The following is a 17,583-nucleotide window of genomic DNA, read 5'->3' on the forward strand; positions in this document are numbered from 1 at the left end:
TATAAATGCACTTTTCATGTGTGCACACACAGAGTTTGCTTACGGACACTACACACTGGAGACAAATGTATAACCATGTCCAAAAATATTTGGAGCTCCAGATTTTAATCCTTTTTACAAACATAATATATACACATGCTCAAAGAGTATGGGGAGGTGGGCGTCCTCTCATCTGCCTACATAGATACACAAGGAACCTGATTATTATGCAAACTGCTGTCAAATTGCATTGGAACGGGGATAAAAGAAAAGGCAAGCTCCCAGAAGAAGATGCCTGATTTTCAGAATCCCAAACAACCAAAATTTTCTACTGATCAACCTCTTCTACATTTTTTCAATATAATTATCATTTCATATAATCAGACATTGCCTTAGGAAGACTGGTTTAAATACATATTTCCTTCCTCTTTTTAAATACCTGACAGCTACTTTTTCATTAATTTCTTGAAGATGAGTTCTTTTCAAGAGCCATGCTCATAATAGTTTTCCAATCAAACATGTTTCTTCCCCATCTATGCCCAAACAGAACAAAATTTCAACGCTCCAGAGTACAACTAACTGAAATGACTGCTGTTTATCCATCTTCCCTCCACCAACTCCCCTCAGAATTCAGAGCTAGAAATACCTGCATGGCCTGCTTCCCCATGCTGACCACTTCAAACAACGTAACTGCCTCAACCACTTCACCGTTCTGCAGCTGGCTCACTCTTCTGCTACTGGAGGAATTTCTCCGTATGTTTTCACACTGTTCTCGGACCTTCCGTTTCTCTCTCTGAAACAAGGTAAGCAAAGAAAGCACAGGAGAAAACGTGACACATAACGGCCACTCACAGACACATGAATTATCCACTAATAACAAGTTTATTTTACTCTCATTGTAACGGTTTCCCTAGGGTGTCAACTTTTAAGCTTCAAGGACATTGGTAAAGCCTTATCAAACACAACCATACTAGAAGGGGATGAAAGAAAGGATTTACCAGTTTGAATTTTTTCTCAACAATGAGTCGTAAGCATAGGAAGGTATAACAGGAAAGAAGTTTCTGAGCAGTTGTGCACTACCCAGAAGGCATTTTTCAGTGGCAGCTGTAATTTCTGAAGAAGAGACAACAAGCACAGAAGCTCTTCTACATCTTTTTATTCACAGGGTAAACACAAAACCTGCAAATTAACATCAACTGCACACAACGCACAGCTAAGAAAGAACACATGCTGAAATGAACTGACTGTTGAGAAGTCAGCATTGAGGTTCTGATGCCAATGGAATTCAAGGGCCAAGCTGTATACAGTGACTAGATTTTAGATGCACTGTGTTGTGATTGTTTTATATAATATTCAATTTTGTAACAATTGAATGAGACAGAAAATAAATTCCATAATTAGAAGGAAAAAAAAAAAATCAACTTACTGGTGTTTTCAGGTTGCTGTTTCTCACGCAGCTGCCGTTCTGCACAGTGGACTCAGGCACAGGCTCATCGTGGACAGCGTTCTCTCTAAAACAACAAACATGTTGAGGGGGTGACAACACAGAACTACACACTTCAGTACAAACAGAAGAAAATAAATGCATATGCATATTTTAATATTTCTAATGAATCATTTGGAAGTTACGTTATTTTGTTACTAAAAACCAAACAGTTAACTTTAAAAGTACAGCAGAAATTTGGGGCCTTTTTCAAACTACTGGCTTTCCTGTAAGATATGCTGATAATTAGAAAACTAGCAGAACTATCAAAGATATCAAGTAGAAAGTAGGTACACAAAACAGAGCACTGATGTTGACTTCAGGCAGCCTTTGTTGACTTAAGAGCTTTGCACCATGAATCACTAACTCAAGTATGCATTCACTTCATGAGTGCTTTCCACAAATCAATAACATTTGAAGGGTCTACAATTTAAAACCAGAGGAAGAAACCGGTTTACTTTGTCTATAAAACATGCTGAGGAAACAAGGTACATAAGAAATTTCATTTGCAGGTCATTGCTAATATGATGGACGAATAATGTTATAAATAAAGATGCACCTTCTGGGAGATCTGAAGCCATACATTTATATGCAATCAAATCATGCCTCTTTTCATCATTCCCAGTACTAACAATGTGCTTTGTTGAAGATCATGTTTGAGCAGACGAGCTGGATCCCACTTGTACAGCAGGTCCAGTATTGGTAGCCGGCTGCTATGGCCTCCTTTTTAACTATGGTGCCCAGGACACAAAGCCAGCTGACTTGTGCTATAAGAAGGCACAAAAAAAGCAAATATTACCGTGTACAGTAATTGTCATTTTCATGAGACTGCTGCAACAAGAAAGTGTACTAACACAAGTGACCACTTTATAAAGAAAAAAACAATGTATTACACTGCCAGATATAGTCTGCTCTCCAATATCCAGGGTTGGAGAACCCAGATGGAGAATTAACTGATGCAGAGCCAGCTCAACCCCAGATAGGTTTATCAATGCCAGGTAAGCACTGCTGTTGTTTTTCTTCCCAAGACTGTTTCAGCCAGACATTGCCTCCACAAAGCAAATCCTGAGGCTGAATAGCACCAACTGCAGGACCAAGGTCTTGATGTTATTTTACTCGTGAGAGCAGAGTGTTTTCTCTAAACACATCTCAGTTCCTTTTTAATCTATTGAGATGCTTCACCATAATCAATGTAGAATTAGGCTTCCAAAGACTTCTATAAAAATTCTATATAAATATAAAATTCTATTATAATACATTAAATTTCTAAATACCAGTTCTGCAAATGCTTAACTTCCCTAGAGAGAGAAGTCCAATAAAAATTAAATTCAATTAACGTGTTGTCATAGAAAAGTTCAAAATGTGTCACGGTATTTGACAGATAAAAGCCAAGAAAATAATTCATGGTGAACCAATTCTTACATCAGTTGTCTGAACTTCTGCATCTTGTAGGAGAGGGATCAACTATAGTTCACAATGGAGTCAGTACGCTATAAGCAATAGTCTACAAAAGTTTTCAAATGTTTTCTTTGATTTGCAATTGCGACCACAGAGATTAGGTATCTCAAGCACCAGCAGAGACCTCCTAGCTGAAAAGAAAGAGCAGCAAGAGACAGCAATATGTGCTGCTTTTCTGACCGCAGTTAGCCCTTTCCAGACTCTTCTACAGATGACAAATAAACAAAAAGAATCCAAACGTGTTTGTCAAGGAGCTGCCTCTCCTACATGATTAAATCCTTTCACTCTTGGTTTCAAAGCAGAATGCAACATTATGAAGCTGGACTAACTTGTCCTTGCCTGCACAGTTTCACTAGTACTACAACTCAGATGCCAGCCAATGTTGTGGTAACATGTTACCTGTTTCTGCATCACACCTCAACATAACACTCAACACACTCTCAAACAACTTTCCTGAATTGTTTGCATGTACTATTCAGCAACTTACTTGACTCCAAAACAAAAATAAATGCACTTCATTTGATTAGAGCAACTATAATTGAGTCCGAGTTGGATTAAAACATCTAAATAACAAAAAACAACAGAAGGGTTGCAGGACAGTTCAGTTTAGTACTTGTCTGATCATGTACTGCTTTTTAATATCTCTGTCTAGAATATACTTCTTTGAAGCTTTAACTCATGCATTTCTTTCCCAGGAACATCCTGAAGTATGACACAACAGATGGCTCTGTGCTATTTACTTTGTCAGCTTATGCCAGGCAAAATGAACCTGTAGCAAAAGGGGCTCAAAAAGTAAGTGAATGCCTGGTATATGGAACATCATGCTTGCCAAAGCTCGGCAAAACCTGAACGAATGAAAAGACCGTTGATCTACAGTTTCCTCACATTGTGCTAACAACGCCAAGTAAAATAGTATCTCTGTGATGGAACCAGTTGGAGTAACTTTCACACATGCACTAAGCATCTGTCTCAAATGCTCAACAAACGTAACTAAGCACTAAATACTAATAAGCCATTTAGTTTCTACATTGTTTCAGTTATTACTGTGCCACAGCACAGCGCAATGCCACAAGAAGCACCATGCTACAAAGACAATCTAAGCAAAAGCAGAGATTTTTAAAATCCAGACACTATCAATACTCACATTTGTCCTTTCTCTTCTTTTTTTCTCCTTTTAATACTGATGTTTCCAATAAGGTTATTCATAAGGCAGGTACTTAAACATTTGCAGAAACTAGAGCAGAGCCTAGAACTGAACCCCATGAAACCACTGAGAAATTAAATGAGATATTTTAATGTAGTTTTTATTTGCATAACTAAGTTTCTGTTGAAGAAACTGTAAACATAATTAAGACATTGCCTTATCTTCTTGAGCAAAACAGGAACTACTGTATCTAGTTGAGGATGACAAGCGATCACCTCTGCAGTGATCCTTACACGCAACTCCATTGAGCATGTTTTCAGCTATATGAGTGCAACAGTATGTTTGACACTAGTCTTCTATTTTTTTTTCTCCTATGTTAGTCTGCACCATACTGACCATTTTTTTGCTCAACCCCAATTCACTTCCTCATGCCCTGGTAAGAAACAGTTCTCAGCCATTTACTTTGTCTCCATCAGCAATCAGTCAGAAGGCACAGGCATAATTCCAACCCTATCTCATCCTAATTTTCACATGGCTCACAAGCTCATTTTTATCTCACATTCCTGACACCATACAATCTTTTCACTACTACTGATATAAAAACAGTTGAAGCAAGAAGGACACAAAGCCTTTCATCTAGTACTCATACACAGTATTGTTGTGAGAATTTCTGATTTCAGTTTTCTCATTTTAATAAACATCTGGAGCAGACTCAATGATGCATACTCAAAAGGAAAGCTACTTCTTTAGAAGAGAGATAACATTCCTTTAGCTGTGTAAAAGGAACAGTTAATCTTTTTTACTGAAGGAATCTTACCTGTAGATTTTTTAAAATATAAATTTCAAAACAACTGCTTCATCTTTTAGAAGCAACATAAGAAACTCAGTTAAACAACTGCCAGGTACCTTCCTGGCACTTCTGAAATTGAGAGGTAGGCTTCAGATGAAACATACTGGAAAGGATATAGAGGAAGTTGTATTAATTCCTTAAACATATAATCATTTAGGCTGGAAAAGACCTTTAAGCTCATAGAATCCAACTGTATGAAGCAAAAGAATGAAGTAAAAGACCTGGAGCAGACTTGCTCGGACTGTGACGGAATCAGCAAAGATTGGGCTGCAACGAGTCCAACACATGCAACACTGGACATATAAAATGCTTCACACTTTGAAACTTGATAAGATACGCCCAAATGTTTTAACTTTACCATTTAGTTATTTATGTCTGCTCTTTCTACTTCCAAATACCATTCTGTAAACAATGATGTGAATGTATTTGGCTTACAGATCATCTCAACTGATGACTGAAAAATACATTATGAAAGGGAGAAGCCTTGATGTACGCCTGGTAAAAACAGCTAGATAAGCAACACCCCCCTCAATGCTAACAGGAAGAGTACAAATTACTTAGCACTCTTCCCTCTCAGTGCCCCAAATTCAGCACTGAAATGAATGCATGTATTGACTATGAATTATGTTTTTTTCAAAGTAGGTTCATTTGCACTGTAGTAAGTAAAGCACAAAAAAAAAAAAAGCCTGTAAGGCAAAGGTCCATGTCAATCAGGGAAAAAAAAAAACATTAAGAAGATGCTAAACAATACATATAAAGTAATAAAATGGACACATTAGTAACAAGACACGGTGTACAACAAATCCCCCTTTTTCTTTTTCCCCTCCCACCCAAAATGACACATTGTAGACTGCCCCAGCATCTGTGAAGCACAAATTCAAGGGACAGCAGCCTAATTTGATACTAAATGTTAATAGGCAACCGTGCCAGGTCTTACTTTTGGCTGGGTGAGGTGTTGGGCTCGGCTATCATTTCCGCTACATTATTTCAGCAGCGCAGGCAACAGCTAATGCGGGCAGCACCGCTTCTCAGGAAACTTCACCAAGATCGGTAGTGTTAAAAACTCAACAAAGCTTCGGGTTCTTGCCGTCGAAACAGCCGTCAAAAGCTGCCAAGAAAATAAAATAAAAAGGGTTAATTCCGCATGGTTCTCCTAAAATAAAGTCAGAACGCCTCCCGCAAACCAAGTCTGCAACTTCGCGAAATAAATCCATCCCAAGGGGAGCGTCCGGAGGTGGCACCGCCGCACCCCGCAGGAGCCCTGCCGCGGCAGCGCGCACGAAGCCGCCGGCGGTCAGCGGGCTGGCAAGGGCCGCACGGCCTGCTCATCCCTCCCTCCTCCTCCCGCTTTGGGCAGACCCCGCAACGCCGGCGGCACCGCACCGCGCACCGGCGGGGCCGCCTCAGAGCCATCGCAGCTGCCCTGAGGGGCGGCGAGTCGGCCCGGGACCAGCGGGACCTTCACCCACCCGTGCACTCGTGTACATAGCCGCTCCGGGGGAGGCTGGGGGGCAGAGCGGCGGCAGCGAAGCGAGAGGGACGGCGGGACGAAGGGAGAGGGACGGCGGAGGACGCGACACTCACCTGCCCCCCGGGGACGCGCCCTCTCCCTTCGCTGCGGCCTCTCGGGCCCCGGCTCAGCATCAATCACGGCGGTGCCCGGGCACCACCCAGCCTATCAGAGGCGAGTATCGCTATCATGTGGTCCACCACAAGCGAATGGGCGGTGCGGGTTCGCGGTGCGCCGGTGCCTTTGGGGCTTCCGTAGCGGCCGGGGTGAGGGCGGAAGGGCGCGCCTGGGACGGTCCTTCCCTGCTGCGCTGCCCGCGAGAGGGGGTGGCGGCGATGGGGCTCGGCCGCCTCTCGCAGGCGCTGCTGCTGAGCTGCCGATGGGCGGTGACGGCGGCTCTCGGCGGGGCCCGCTGCCGCGGGGGGCCGCTCTCTGCCCGCCCGCTCAGCGCCGCTGTTCGCCTGCGGGCTCCTCAGCGGCCGCCGGGCAGGGGGGTGCCGCCGCGGGCGGGCGGCGAAGGACGGTGGAGGGAGGCGGAGAGCGCCGGCGGGGATGATGATGATGATGATGAAGAAGAGGAAAATGACAGTGATGAGGAGGACGACGCGGCGCTGGAGGAGCTGCTGGGCCCCTCCCCGCTGTCCGTGGGGCCCGGCGCGCAGCGCGTGGCCGTGGTCCACCCGGCGGTCAAGTGGGGCCCCAAGAAGTCGCCGCTCACCACGGGTGGGTGTGTGGCCGCGCCGGGACCGGGGCCGGTGGGGGGTCCGCCGGCGGGGTTGGGCCCCCGCGGGTGCCGGCAGCCCGCCGTGCCGAGCCGCCTTCCCACTGTGCCCGCCTCGGGTCCCGGGCTCGTCCCTGTTCTAAACATCTGCGGCCCGCGGGAACGCAGCTGGGTAATTGGTGCTGGTGGTGTGGGGGATGGAGCCAGGCTCTTCTCGGTGACAACCAATGATAGGACAAGGGGCAACGAGTACAAACCGAAACACAGAAGGTTCCACTTAAATATGAGAAGAAACTTCTTCTCAGTGAGGGTAACAGAACACTGGAACAGACTGCCCAGGGGGGTTGTGGAGTCTGCTTCTCTGGAACCATTCAAAACCCACCTGGACACATTCCTGTGTAACCTCATCTGGGTGTTCCTGCTCCGGCAGGGGTATTGGACTGGATGATCTTTCGAGGTCCCTTCCAGTCCCTAACATTCTGTGATTCTGTGGGTAGGGCCGTGATTACAGTGATAAAACTGCCTAATATAAACTCAGAATACAGGTCTAGGTCAGTGTAGGTGGATAACGTTTTAAAGAGGGTGCGCCCGGGTGGCTGTTCCTGGACTGCGACCTGTGAATCACGCTGACTTTGGGTCTCAGAAAGCAGAACCGCTTGGTGCACAGAGTATTTAGCTTGTTTAAAGAAGCAGCCAGGTTTTCCCCATATCAGCCACATGTTAGTGGCCTTCAGCCCTCAGTTGTGCTGCCTGGCAGGGGCAGGGCAAGAGTTCTTCAGCCTTACACTTACCTGTCCATAGAAGAAAGTGGTGAAGATGAGGTCCTATGTAACTAAGTCGCCCCTTGGACTTAAAAGAGTGCCTTTGTGTAGTTACACAGGGATGTAATTGCAAATTATTCCTTTAGAAGAACCTTAATTAGCATTGCTACTCTTGGATTTCTCTCAGAAATCTACGTAGTTAATACATATACATTTATCATGCACGCTTCAGATATATGATGAACGTGGCTTGATGTTGTTTCTCCAAGCACTCCTCTAATTACAGAGTTGCAATAGAAAAGATTAAGCGTTTTGTAAGTTTGTTTTATATATGTGGCAATTTATATATGATACTCCTTGTATTCAAGTTCATTATGTGATGAACCTAAATATAATTCCGTTTTGTTAGTGCTGCTAATTATAATAAATTATCACTTTGCAGAATAAAGTTTGTAATGTTTTTAGAACCTACATAAGTATTCCTATTTTACAACTGAAAAAAACCAAAACAAACAAAAAGAACAAAGGCACCTTTCTGTCCAGACATACAGAAGAATAGCAGTGATCCCTTTCCATTTATTTAGGCCCTCCAGATGAAGAGCCTGAAGTCTGAACAAATGTTTTGGAATGATTGTAGGAACACCACAGGTGCAACAGGAAATCTGTGCATTTTACAAGGAACACTAACAATATGAGGAGAAAGAGGATCATGATTATCTTTAAAAATATAATACCTTTTGGACCAAGGTAACCATTTTAATGCATTAATTATGTTTTGCTATCTAGAGAAACTTCACAAATCCAATGAAAAGAAGAATTTATTCTCACTTGGCAAATCAAAACTGGATCTACTGATCTGATGTCCATGTAGTCTTTGTGATTTCATGAAGTCCTCAAAAGTCAGTGCTCTGCCATGTAGATGTTTAAAATAAAATACCCCAAAATGACTGATGACTCAGAATGCGGGACTGGAATTGGCTGGTTTTAGCAAGTCATAGATCAGTGTAGGTCCTCTATGAATAAGTACCGGTGAAGTTGGCAGCAAGATAATGGTTTATAATATTGCCACAAAATGGCAAGGAATTTATCACGTGGCTTTGTACTCATCTAAAATTACAGAATTTATTTTCCAACTAGTAATTCATTTTACTTGTTGAGGCAAAAAGCTTGGTATTTTCTTTGCTGACGATACAGCTAATTTTTATTTTAAATCAGCAACCACGGAAATAACTTGTACTGGCAGAAAGATGCTTTCTGTGGTAAAACTGCATCAAACCAGAAGTTTAATTATTACGATAAGAGGTAAGACATTTTGCTCTTTGTGCTACTACTTAAAATAAAATACCCTAGTAGAATATCAGTGTAACTTAGTCTGTACCTATTCATGCATGTAATTATTGAAAAATCTGAGAAAGGTTATGTTGTTTTGTTGGTTTTTTTTCTGGTGTTCCTAAAGCTGAATTACAGATTGCTGAAGCTGTTGCTCTTGTCGATACCCTTCAGAATTGGACAGTTTTAGATAAAATAATTATTCCTACCAAAAATCCGGACAAGAAGTTTGTTTTTGGCAAAGGAAACCTTCAGGTTTTGACAGGTAAGGACTGAGATTTTTTTCAGCACTGTATCATTCTAAATGAAAGACTTCAGTAACTGAACTGTTTAAGGATAAGTATGAAAGCTGAAGAGAGAGAATTTTGTTTTTCCATCTTGCAAGTTTGCAAACAAAATTCAAATAATTGTTTTAAGATTGCAAAAGCAACACAGAATAAAAATAACCCATGCTCTCTGAAAATGTGTGAGACAACTCAATCTCTACGTTTATGTGATTGACATAAGTGAAACTGACAGCTGTTTTACATAGTACTAAATTAGTGCAAATACAACTGTTCTGTGAAGAATATGATGCCATTTGATATTTTATGAGCATTCTGCTTAGTGAAAAATGGTTTTCTGTATATTTTAAAAAGAGAATTGACATTTAACACTTTATTTTGTAATGGTTGTCTATCTTTTAGAAAAGATTAAAAAATTGCCCCATGTGACAGCTGTCTTCTTGAATGTGGAAAGAATATCTTCAGTAACAAAGGTAATTAAATATTGTATCAAATCGTATTCTTTACATCAGTATTGTTCAGAAGCTGTTGATGCTATGAGAAGTAGGGTCGGTTCTAACTCTGAATTTGCAAATGGTGATATATGAAGAGACCTAGACTGAGTTTTGTGGAAACTAAATGCCTGTTATATTTGTCCAGCTGATATATATGTTACCAGCTCTCATGCGTGACATTTTCCAGCAGCCTAATAGCTGTTTGACACTAGCTCTACTTAAAATGTTGGAAAAGTTACCCAAGATCTTTTTCACAAAATAAAGAGGTGATAACACAGCTTTTATTATGAAGAATGTCTACAGTTTGGATTAGTTTATGTGCACATATAGCACTATACTTATATGGATAGCATATTTTTCTATAGTTCTGTGAGTGCTGTATTGTATTTTGAATATGAGGTGTAAGTTCAGAGCAAGTTTATATTTCAGTGTTTTGAATATTTAAACTTTCATTCCTAACAGTTAAAAAGAAACTATATTTTAAATGGACAGATTACATTGAGGGGAGGAGCATGCTTCACTTTTTTAACAGTAAAACAACTGGTGCATGAACTGTAGATGCTCTTTCAAATGCTTAGAGAAACTGAAATACATACTTTTTAGGTTTTTTGCATGCACAGCATCATACAGGGTGTAAAGTGCATGCAACTGCATGCAAACATTAGGGCTTTGCTGATAGTTTTGAATGCTTTCCCTGATGATAAAATGGACAGAGGTATTAAATATCTCTAGAAGACAGTTATCTCAAGTGCTTCAATTTATGGACGAAATGAAAATTGAAAATGTTTCATTTCAATTTCTTAGTTTTTATTCCCTGATTTATAGTATGACTACTTTTAGCACTAGATCTTAAGAGCAATTTAACAAGGTTGATTCAATAAAGTGTTTGAGAACATACATAAAACACTAGCATTCTGGATTTTAGAGATGGCAAACTATTGCGTACTTTGAGTGTATCCTATCCTTTCCCATACCAGCACTTCATATTTATTTTTTGCAAGGACTTAACCACTGAGATTTGTGATTCTGAAATCCACTGTAAGAGCTGTTGCCAGAATCCCTTAAAGGCAATGGAAGGTTTCTCACTGAATTTGATGGGCCTAAACCTGACGTTCTACCTTCTAAACTCTCTTTTTCACCTTTCATCATGGCCAACCAAATTTTGCCTTTGCATGCTCGTTACCCATCCATTGAAGTGTAATCATGAGATCCTCTGAGTTCAAGTGTCCATCAGCTAAGCATAACCATAGTGCTGTATAGGACTTGGTGTACTGGTACTGCAGGGGACAGAAAACATGCAGGTTATTTTGTTTTACATGGCTAAAGAAAGAACTAGAAGATGCCTGGGGTGTGAAAGTCTTTGACAGATACACAGTTGTACTTCACATTTTTCGTTGTAATGCCCGGACCAAAGAAGCAAAACTTCAGATCGCATTGGCTGAAATTCCACTTCTCAGGTACCTCGAGCTGTACAAATCACATACTGATACTTATATATCCTAGTGACTATTTCTTCACAGCAACAAAAATAGTAATACTGTACTGTAAAGAAAAAAAAGCACTGTTTTGGTGCGTGTTTAGTATGCTCAGTGAATGATTAGAGCATAAAAATATTTGCTTTTATGTCATTGTTTTAAGCTTCTGCAGTGCTGAAAGGCAAAACCAGAGAGTGTTCAATAGATAAAAAATATATTTCTCATCAAAAGGTCTCGATTCTTTGTAATGCAGAAGATGGACTGCAAGAATGTGTAGGAACTGAATATGTGAGTCCCATATATAATATTGATGGGTTTAATAAGAGAAGTTATAAACAAGGAAGATTAAAGGAATTAATTTGTATCTGAATTTTCCACATTTCTACATTACATGGAATCGAAATAGTTGTACATGGAAGTTGGTGTGAGTTGCATGGATGTACTAGAGGCATCCTCAGCTCTGAAATTTCAGAATAGCCTTTATAATTTGCTAAGAGAGGTGCAAAATTTTTCAAACCACAGTCGAGGAGCGAGCAAGATCTGGATTTTTTTCACCAGACTGTTCGCCATGAGCAGGTGTTATTGAGAGCTCTGTCGTTTAGCGGGTTTATTTGTACTATTAGAATATCACTCCTGCTTCATATTTGGTAGGCATTGATTAAGAAAATTGCTTCTAATTAACTGTTACTCCACTGCCAGGTCAAATCTGAAAAATGAGGTGGCTCAGCTAGATCAGCAGAGAGGTGGATCAAGATACATTATGGGCTCAGGTGAAGTCTAAATATTCTCATTAATTAGATTATATTTTTCCTTCACAGCCTTTAAACCAATTTATTTGCATCTTATTTTATTTGCAGGAGGCCAGGAGGAAAAACTAGGAGTGTTCTGTATCTGATTAAGTGAACCTACAAAAATGTATTGGAAAGTAACTTAAAGTTTCAGTCTGTACTGGCTCAATAAGTGGCCATGGACAGAGTATTTGCTGCCAGAGGGGTCTATCATAAGTGTACATGGTTATTCTAGAATGCTTAGCATATGTTTGAATAATTACTTATCAATCTGTCTTAGGCAAGAGTACATGGTTTTAGCTGCTTATTTATAACTTCATATGCTCTAGTCATAACTCACTTGATTTCCAAATGCACATCATCACTTGGTTTACTTTTTCTGTTATAGACTGTTCTGCCAACTATTTGTTTGTATTTTTCAGGTGAAACATTCATGGAAACACAGAATCGTATCTTGAAAGAAAAGGAACTTAAAATTAGGAATGCCCTGGATAAACTAAGAAGAAAAAGGTCTTTACTTAGAACTCAGCGCAGAAAACGCGAGTTTCCAGTTATCTCAGTAATGGGCTATACTAATTGTGGTAAGCAAAAACTTGTGAAATTGTAACAAGAGCTAACATTGTCTAATTTTGAATTAGAAACTCTAACCAGAATTTCATTTCAGTGTGAATAGGCTTCGTATTTTAATTAGTTTTTAAATTGTGTAATTAATATGTGTCAATTAGGGTATGGTTAGGAAAGCAAATTATGCTTGTTGTAGTTAGATTCTTCTTTTTTTGCTGTCTTCAAGACATGTTTTGGAGAAATGCCTTGTACCTGGTGTGACAAGAGATTTTATATATAGTGCTGAAAACTGTACTGCTAGTGTTCCTTTATATGAATCTTTCTTACTTGAATCTAAATAAAGCTAAAAGTTTTTTACTATTCCTTTGATTTTCTTATAGCTTACACAGTGGATTCTTACACAAAGGCATAAATAGACTTTGGACTAGGTGTTTTTTCAGTTTACATTATTTTAAGACCATTTCATTTTCTTATCAGACCTTTATAAAAACGAACTTACCTTGTGCTAATTATGTTATCAGTTATGTACGCAAAGATTTGGATTACACTGTATATTTTTCTTAAATGTCATACTTCCATACTTTTAAAACTGAAGATTCAACAATGTGTGTGTGTGTGTGTATATATATGTATACATACATACATATATATATTACAATTTTGTACTGGTAGTTGAAATACTTTAGGGTTTATACTGAGCACTTTAGGTTAATGACTAAATTCTGTTAAATATTCACTGAATTAAATAAATGTCTCTAGTATTATGTTCATGAGGAAACACCCAATAAAGCATAAACCTAATAAGCTACCTATTACTAGTGCTTCTGTTTATTGTTTGATTTAACAAGTAAATATTGAATTGTTTTATTTGACAGCAGGATTACTGAGGGGGTGCATAAGTGTATGCTTCCTAGTGCTGTCCTGGCAGCGCTCTTCAGATAGTCTTAGAGGTGAGAGATGGGGGTAGGTCTCTTTGCAGGTCAGATCAGTCTTTGATCATCTGGTAGTTTTGTGGCATAGCTTCCAGATGTGGCCCTAAATCCACTTGCAAGTTATAAAAGTTAAGACTGTCATTGGATTTCCTAACATCCTATAGACAACTAATCATAGGTTAGATTGAAATTAGTGAAATAGAGATGAAAAAATGTGTTACAACTCACCTGAGCCTTGCAATTTATATATTTTTAGCTGAAAGAAGCCATTAAAATCTTGTCCTTTTTTCTTTAATTAGGAAAAACTACCTTGATCAAAGCCTTGACTGGCGAAGAAGGACTTCAACCCAGAGATCAGCTGTTTGCCACTCTTGATATTACAGCCCATGCAGGCTACCTGCCCTCACGTATGGCGGTCATTTATGTTGACACTATTGGGTTTCTGACTGATCTTCCACATAACCTGGTTGAGTCCTTTTCAGCTACATTAGAAGAAGTGGCTTACTCGGTAAGTAGTCAAGTATAAAAGTTGAGAAATCAATTAATTTCCTTTTCAATAGTCCTCAGCTCTTCAAAAAAGGGGAAGTTAATTGGCATGCTGTTCTTAGTGAAGTGTCTGGCTTACTACAGTACTCTCCTAAGATAATGAGGTAAATATCTTACCATAAGCCATTTTTCTGACACTTGAAATCATGCAGAATATGTAGATACTAAGAGATTTGAGAAAGGGTTTATTTGGAGTATATGTGTCCTTCTCCATGATATATTAACCAGCTAAATCAGATTTTGCTGCTTAAATGTATGAAAACCTAAACAGTGCATCAGAATAAGCTGAGGCCAGCTTTCTTGAGTGAAAAAAATGAATGAAATAAAGGCTCTGGAATGATTTTTTTTAACTTAAGGTTTCCCATAGCACTAGAAGTGGGCGATTGTGATGTGACGCAGGCAACATGTAATAAAAAATAAATGTACTTTTCCAATCATTATCTGATTAAAGTTAGTTTCCTGTCTTATCGCACAGTGTAAAGCTGCATATACACAGACATTTAAACAAAAAGCCTATATTGTCCAAGAGACAGAATTCAGTGGTAGCTGAGTGCCAAAATGCTGCTGAGGATTAGACTCTTCCCTATGTAGTATAATAATAGAACTTTCAACACCTGGGTGCAACTGTCCTGTTTGTCTCTCATTCTGAAGTGTTAAATGAAAGGCAATACATTTCCTTTCAGTAATTTTTGGAAGTTTGAAGCAGTATCTTGAGCAAAGATGACAAAACATTTTGAATGTAAATATTGAATTTGGTTGCTTGGATTTTATCATGGCAAACATGATTGTGCATGTACTTGAAGCATAACTTTTGTATAAAGCTTTCTAAGTGAAGCATCAGTAATAGTATCTCCAGTGCTAAGAATAAGGACAAGAAGAATTTTGAATTTCAAAATAGAATTACAAAGTACGTGGGATTTTTTTCCTCCATTTTTGAAACAGTTTTTCAACCATTATTCTTCTAAAACCTTTTTAGACTTCTCCAGTATTTTTGAAGCTTTATTGTTACACAGCCTTGACTTTGAAAAATTAGATCAGTTATTTTTTTTTAAATCTGAATTCTGTAACTAGCTTGATAGACAGAGTTTGTTTCAGAGTTGATGGAGTCAACTCGTACTCACTGTGAAGTGAAAGACTGAACTGCTTCAGATTTTCTTCCATCATGGTACAAAAACCAGTATTGGTTTAATACTGGCATAGTAGTTTATTTTACAGTGTTAACCTGCTAGTATATTATGTAAAGGATAGGAAAGTATCTTATATGAATTAGCAATCCAAAAATAGTATAAAATCTCTGCAACCTGATAACTGGTGTGTTTCATTGAGTAACTCTCTTGTATATGGATGCTTGCTAGGATCTGATAGTTCACGTGAGGGATATTACTCATCCAGAAACCAACCTCCAGAAAGCAACTGTTCTGTCAGTTCTGAAGAATCTTAATCTTCCCAGCCATTTATTGGACTCAATGGTTGAAGTTCATAACAAAGTGGATTTGATAGAAAGGTAAGCAGGAGATGCTAAGTATACTTAAACATTTCTTATGGTCTGGAAGCTTTTTAATTCTTAGACTAGAAAAGAGCTCCCACACTTCTAAATACATTTAATAATGTTTCTCAGTCTTTTACATATGTAACTATAGTCTTAAAAAGAATTAATTATCTTTTAATTATTACAAAAGAAATCACTTGAGTCATACAAGAAGTGGCCTCTGTAGGAAGGTGCTCTTATAAAGTAACACAGTTAAATTGTCTGTGTTTGGAATATTTTCACAACTCTAATCTTCATGAGCAGATGTGCTAGCAATTGTTACCTTTCAGGTATAAACCCGCTGAAGAAAATGCTTTAGCCATTTCTGCTCTACATGGACATGGTTTAGAAGAGCTGAGAGAAGAAATAGAGAAAAAAATTTTGACAGCAACAGGGAAGAAAATTCTGACAGTTAATGTCAACTTAGAGGGATCACAGCTAAGGTAAATAATTTTGAATTGTAAGAAGGACTTGGAGAAACATGAAACTCTTAGTCTTGCACGTCTTAAAATTTGCGAGTCATGTCATACTGATTTTAATCTGCATTAAGAATTACAGAGATAATCATCAAAGTTTTCTGACCTATTGAGAAAAAATATCCCCATTAGGTACCCTGGAGTCTGCTGCTGAAAGTGTCCTTCACAGAGTTCTGTGTGGTAGTAGAATAAAAGATACTTCCTGAAAGACCATGCCATGGGTTCTGGAGCCAGGTTTCTGCTAAAAACACAAATCTGAAAGATTTAGGAAAACATTATACCCTATTTCCAAACATCAAGTAGCAAATGAAAAGCTAAGCAAAGGACTTCATCATTGAAAGTGTTAAATTACCCAGACTGGGACATGTTGACCTAAAAAAAAAAAAACAAACACCACATTTTATGCAGTATGATGTCATACCTTTAAGATGTTAATATGCTTTTACTCTTACAGTTGGCTCTATAAAGAAGCAACAGTTCAGGAAGTGGAAGTCATGCCTGAAGATGGCACAGCCAGGGTTAAAGTGATAATCGGCAATTCTGCTTTTGGCAGATACAAAAACCTCTTTCCTAACAGTAAGATTTTTATGCCGTGAAACTGCATCCTTTTCTAGGAAAAGAAACTGATCTCATTAAGAAGATGTGAAATGAACTTAAGGACTTGTGTGTTGAAGTGTGTATTTCTTCCCCAGTTGATGTTTTTGATGCATTTTAGAAAGGGCCACTGCTTCAGAAAACTTCTGTATGGAAACGATAAGAGCTTTGACCTTCATTCTCTCGGCAAGTGCAAGGACAGCACTGAATGTTTAATGTTGAAAGAGTTGTTGGTGACAAGCTGTGGACCTAAAACACATGGAAATCATGGGAGAGCATCTGAATGAACATTTAGAAAAAAGTACTAAGTTTCTTATATAAAGTTTTTTATCCAATTTTTCAGAATAAAGTATATATTATAGCTAAGGTGTCTCAGATGGCCCTCAGAAAATGAAACTTGGTGAACAAAATGTCATTGGCTGTATAGAAATACTACAGATAAGTTAATGTGTTTTGCTTTAATACATATTTAAGTAAAAAAACTGCCATGTCTTACCGCAGTGAAGCAAAAACCATAGATTTGTATATTTAAGCAATAAACATAGTTAGCTCTGTACATCTTTTAGCCATACTGTTTTCTTGCCTACAGTAATTTATCCACAATACTTATTACTGTGTTAGTTCTAAAAGACAAGACATTTAAGTTACAGTGAACCATGGATTTTAT

At 39.0% G+C, this 17,583-nt stretch overlaps 2 protein-coding genes across 4 annotated transcripts in view; one reads left to right on the forward strand and one right to left on the reverse strand.

Moving 5' to 3' along the window:
• LOC136111186 (cohesin subunit SA-2-like) overlaps window positions 1-6,626 on the reverse strand; it is a 62,598-nt gene extending 55,972 nt beyond the window's left edge. For 2 of the 3 annotated variants that reach the window (XM_071813419.1, XM_065855173.2), the window contains exons 1-4: window positions 6,499-6,626; window positions 5,852-6,022; window positions 1,406-1,490; window positions 626-772 (exon numbers count right to left, since the gene is read on the reverse strand). In XM_071813419.1, the coding sequence (XP_071669520.1) occupies window positions 626-772; window positions 1,406-1,490; window positions 5,852-5,886 (267 nt within the window). In that variant the 5' untranslated portion in view covers window positions 5,887-6,022; window positions 6,499-6,626. The other variant, XM_065855181.2, reaches the window with a different exon arrangement.
• Window positions 6,627-6,686: 60 nt separating this feature from the next.
• Window positions 6,687-17,485, forward strand: GTPBP6 (GTP binding protein 6 (putative)). The gene is made up of 10 exons (XM_065855088.2): window positions 6,687-7,147; window positions 9,363-9,500; window positions 9,922-9,992; window positions 11,340-11,470; window positions 12,188-12,258; window positions 12,699-12,857; window positions 14,072-14,280; window positions 15,674-15,822; window positions 16,137-16,289; window positions 16,777-17,485. Exons 1-10 carry the CDS (start codon window positions 6,760-6,762, stop codon window positions 16,916-16,918), a joined length of 1,611 nt encoding a protein of 536 aa, XP_065711160.1. The 5' UTR covers window positions 6,687-6,759; the 3' UTR covers window positions 16,919-17,485.
• Window positions 17,486-17,583: the final 98 nt, after the last annotated feature.

The sequence above is a fragment of the Patagioenas fasciata genome, chromosome 1 (assembly GCF_037038585.1).
Source record: "Patagioenas fasciata isolate bPatFas1 chromosome 1, bPatFas1.hap1, whole genome shotgun sequence".
Lineage (NCBI taxonomy): Eukaryota > Metazoa > Chordata > Aves > Columbiformes > Columbidae > Patagioenas > Patagioenas fasciata.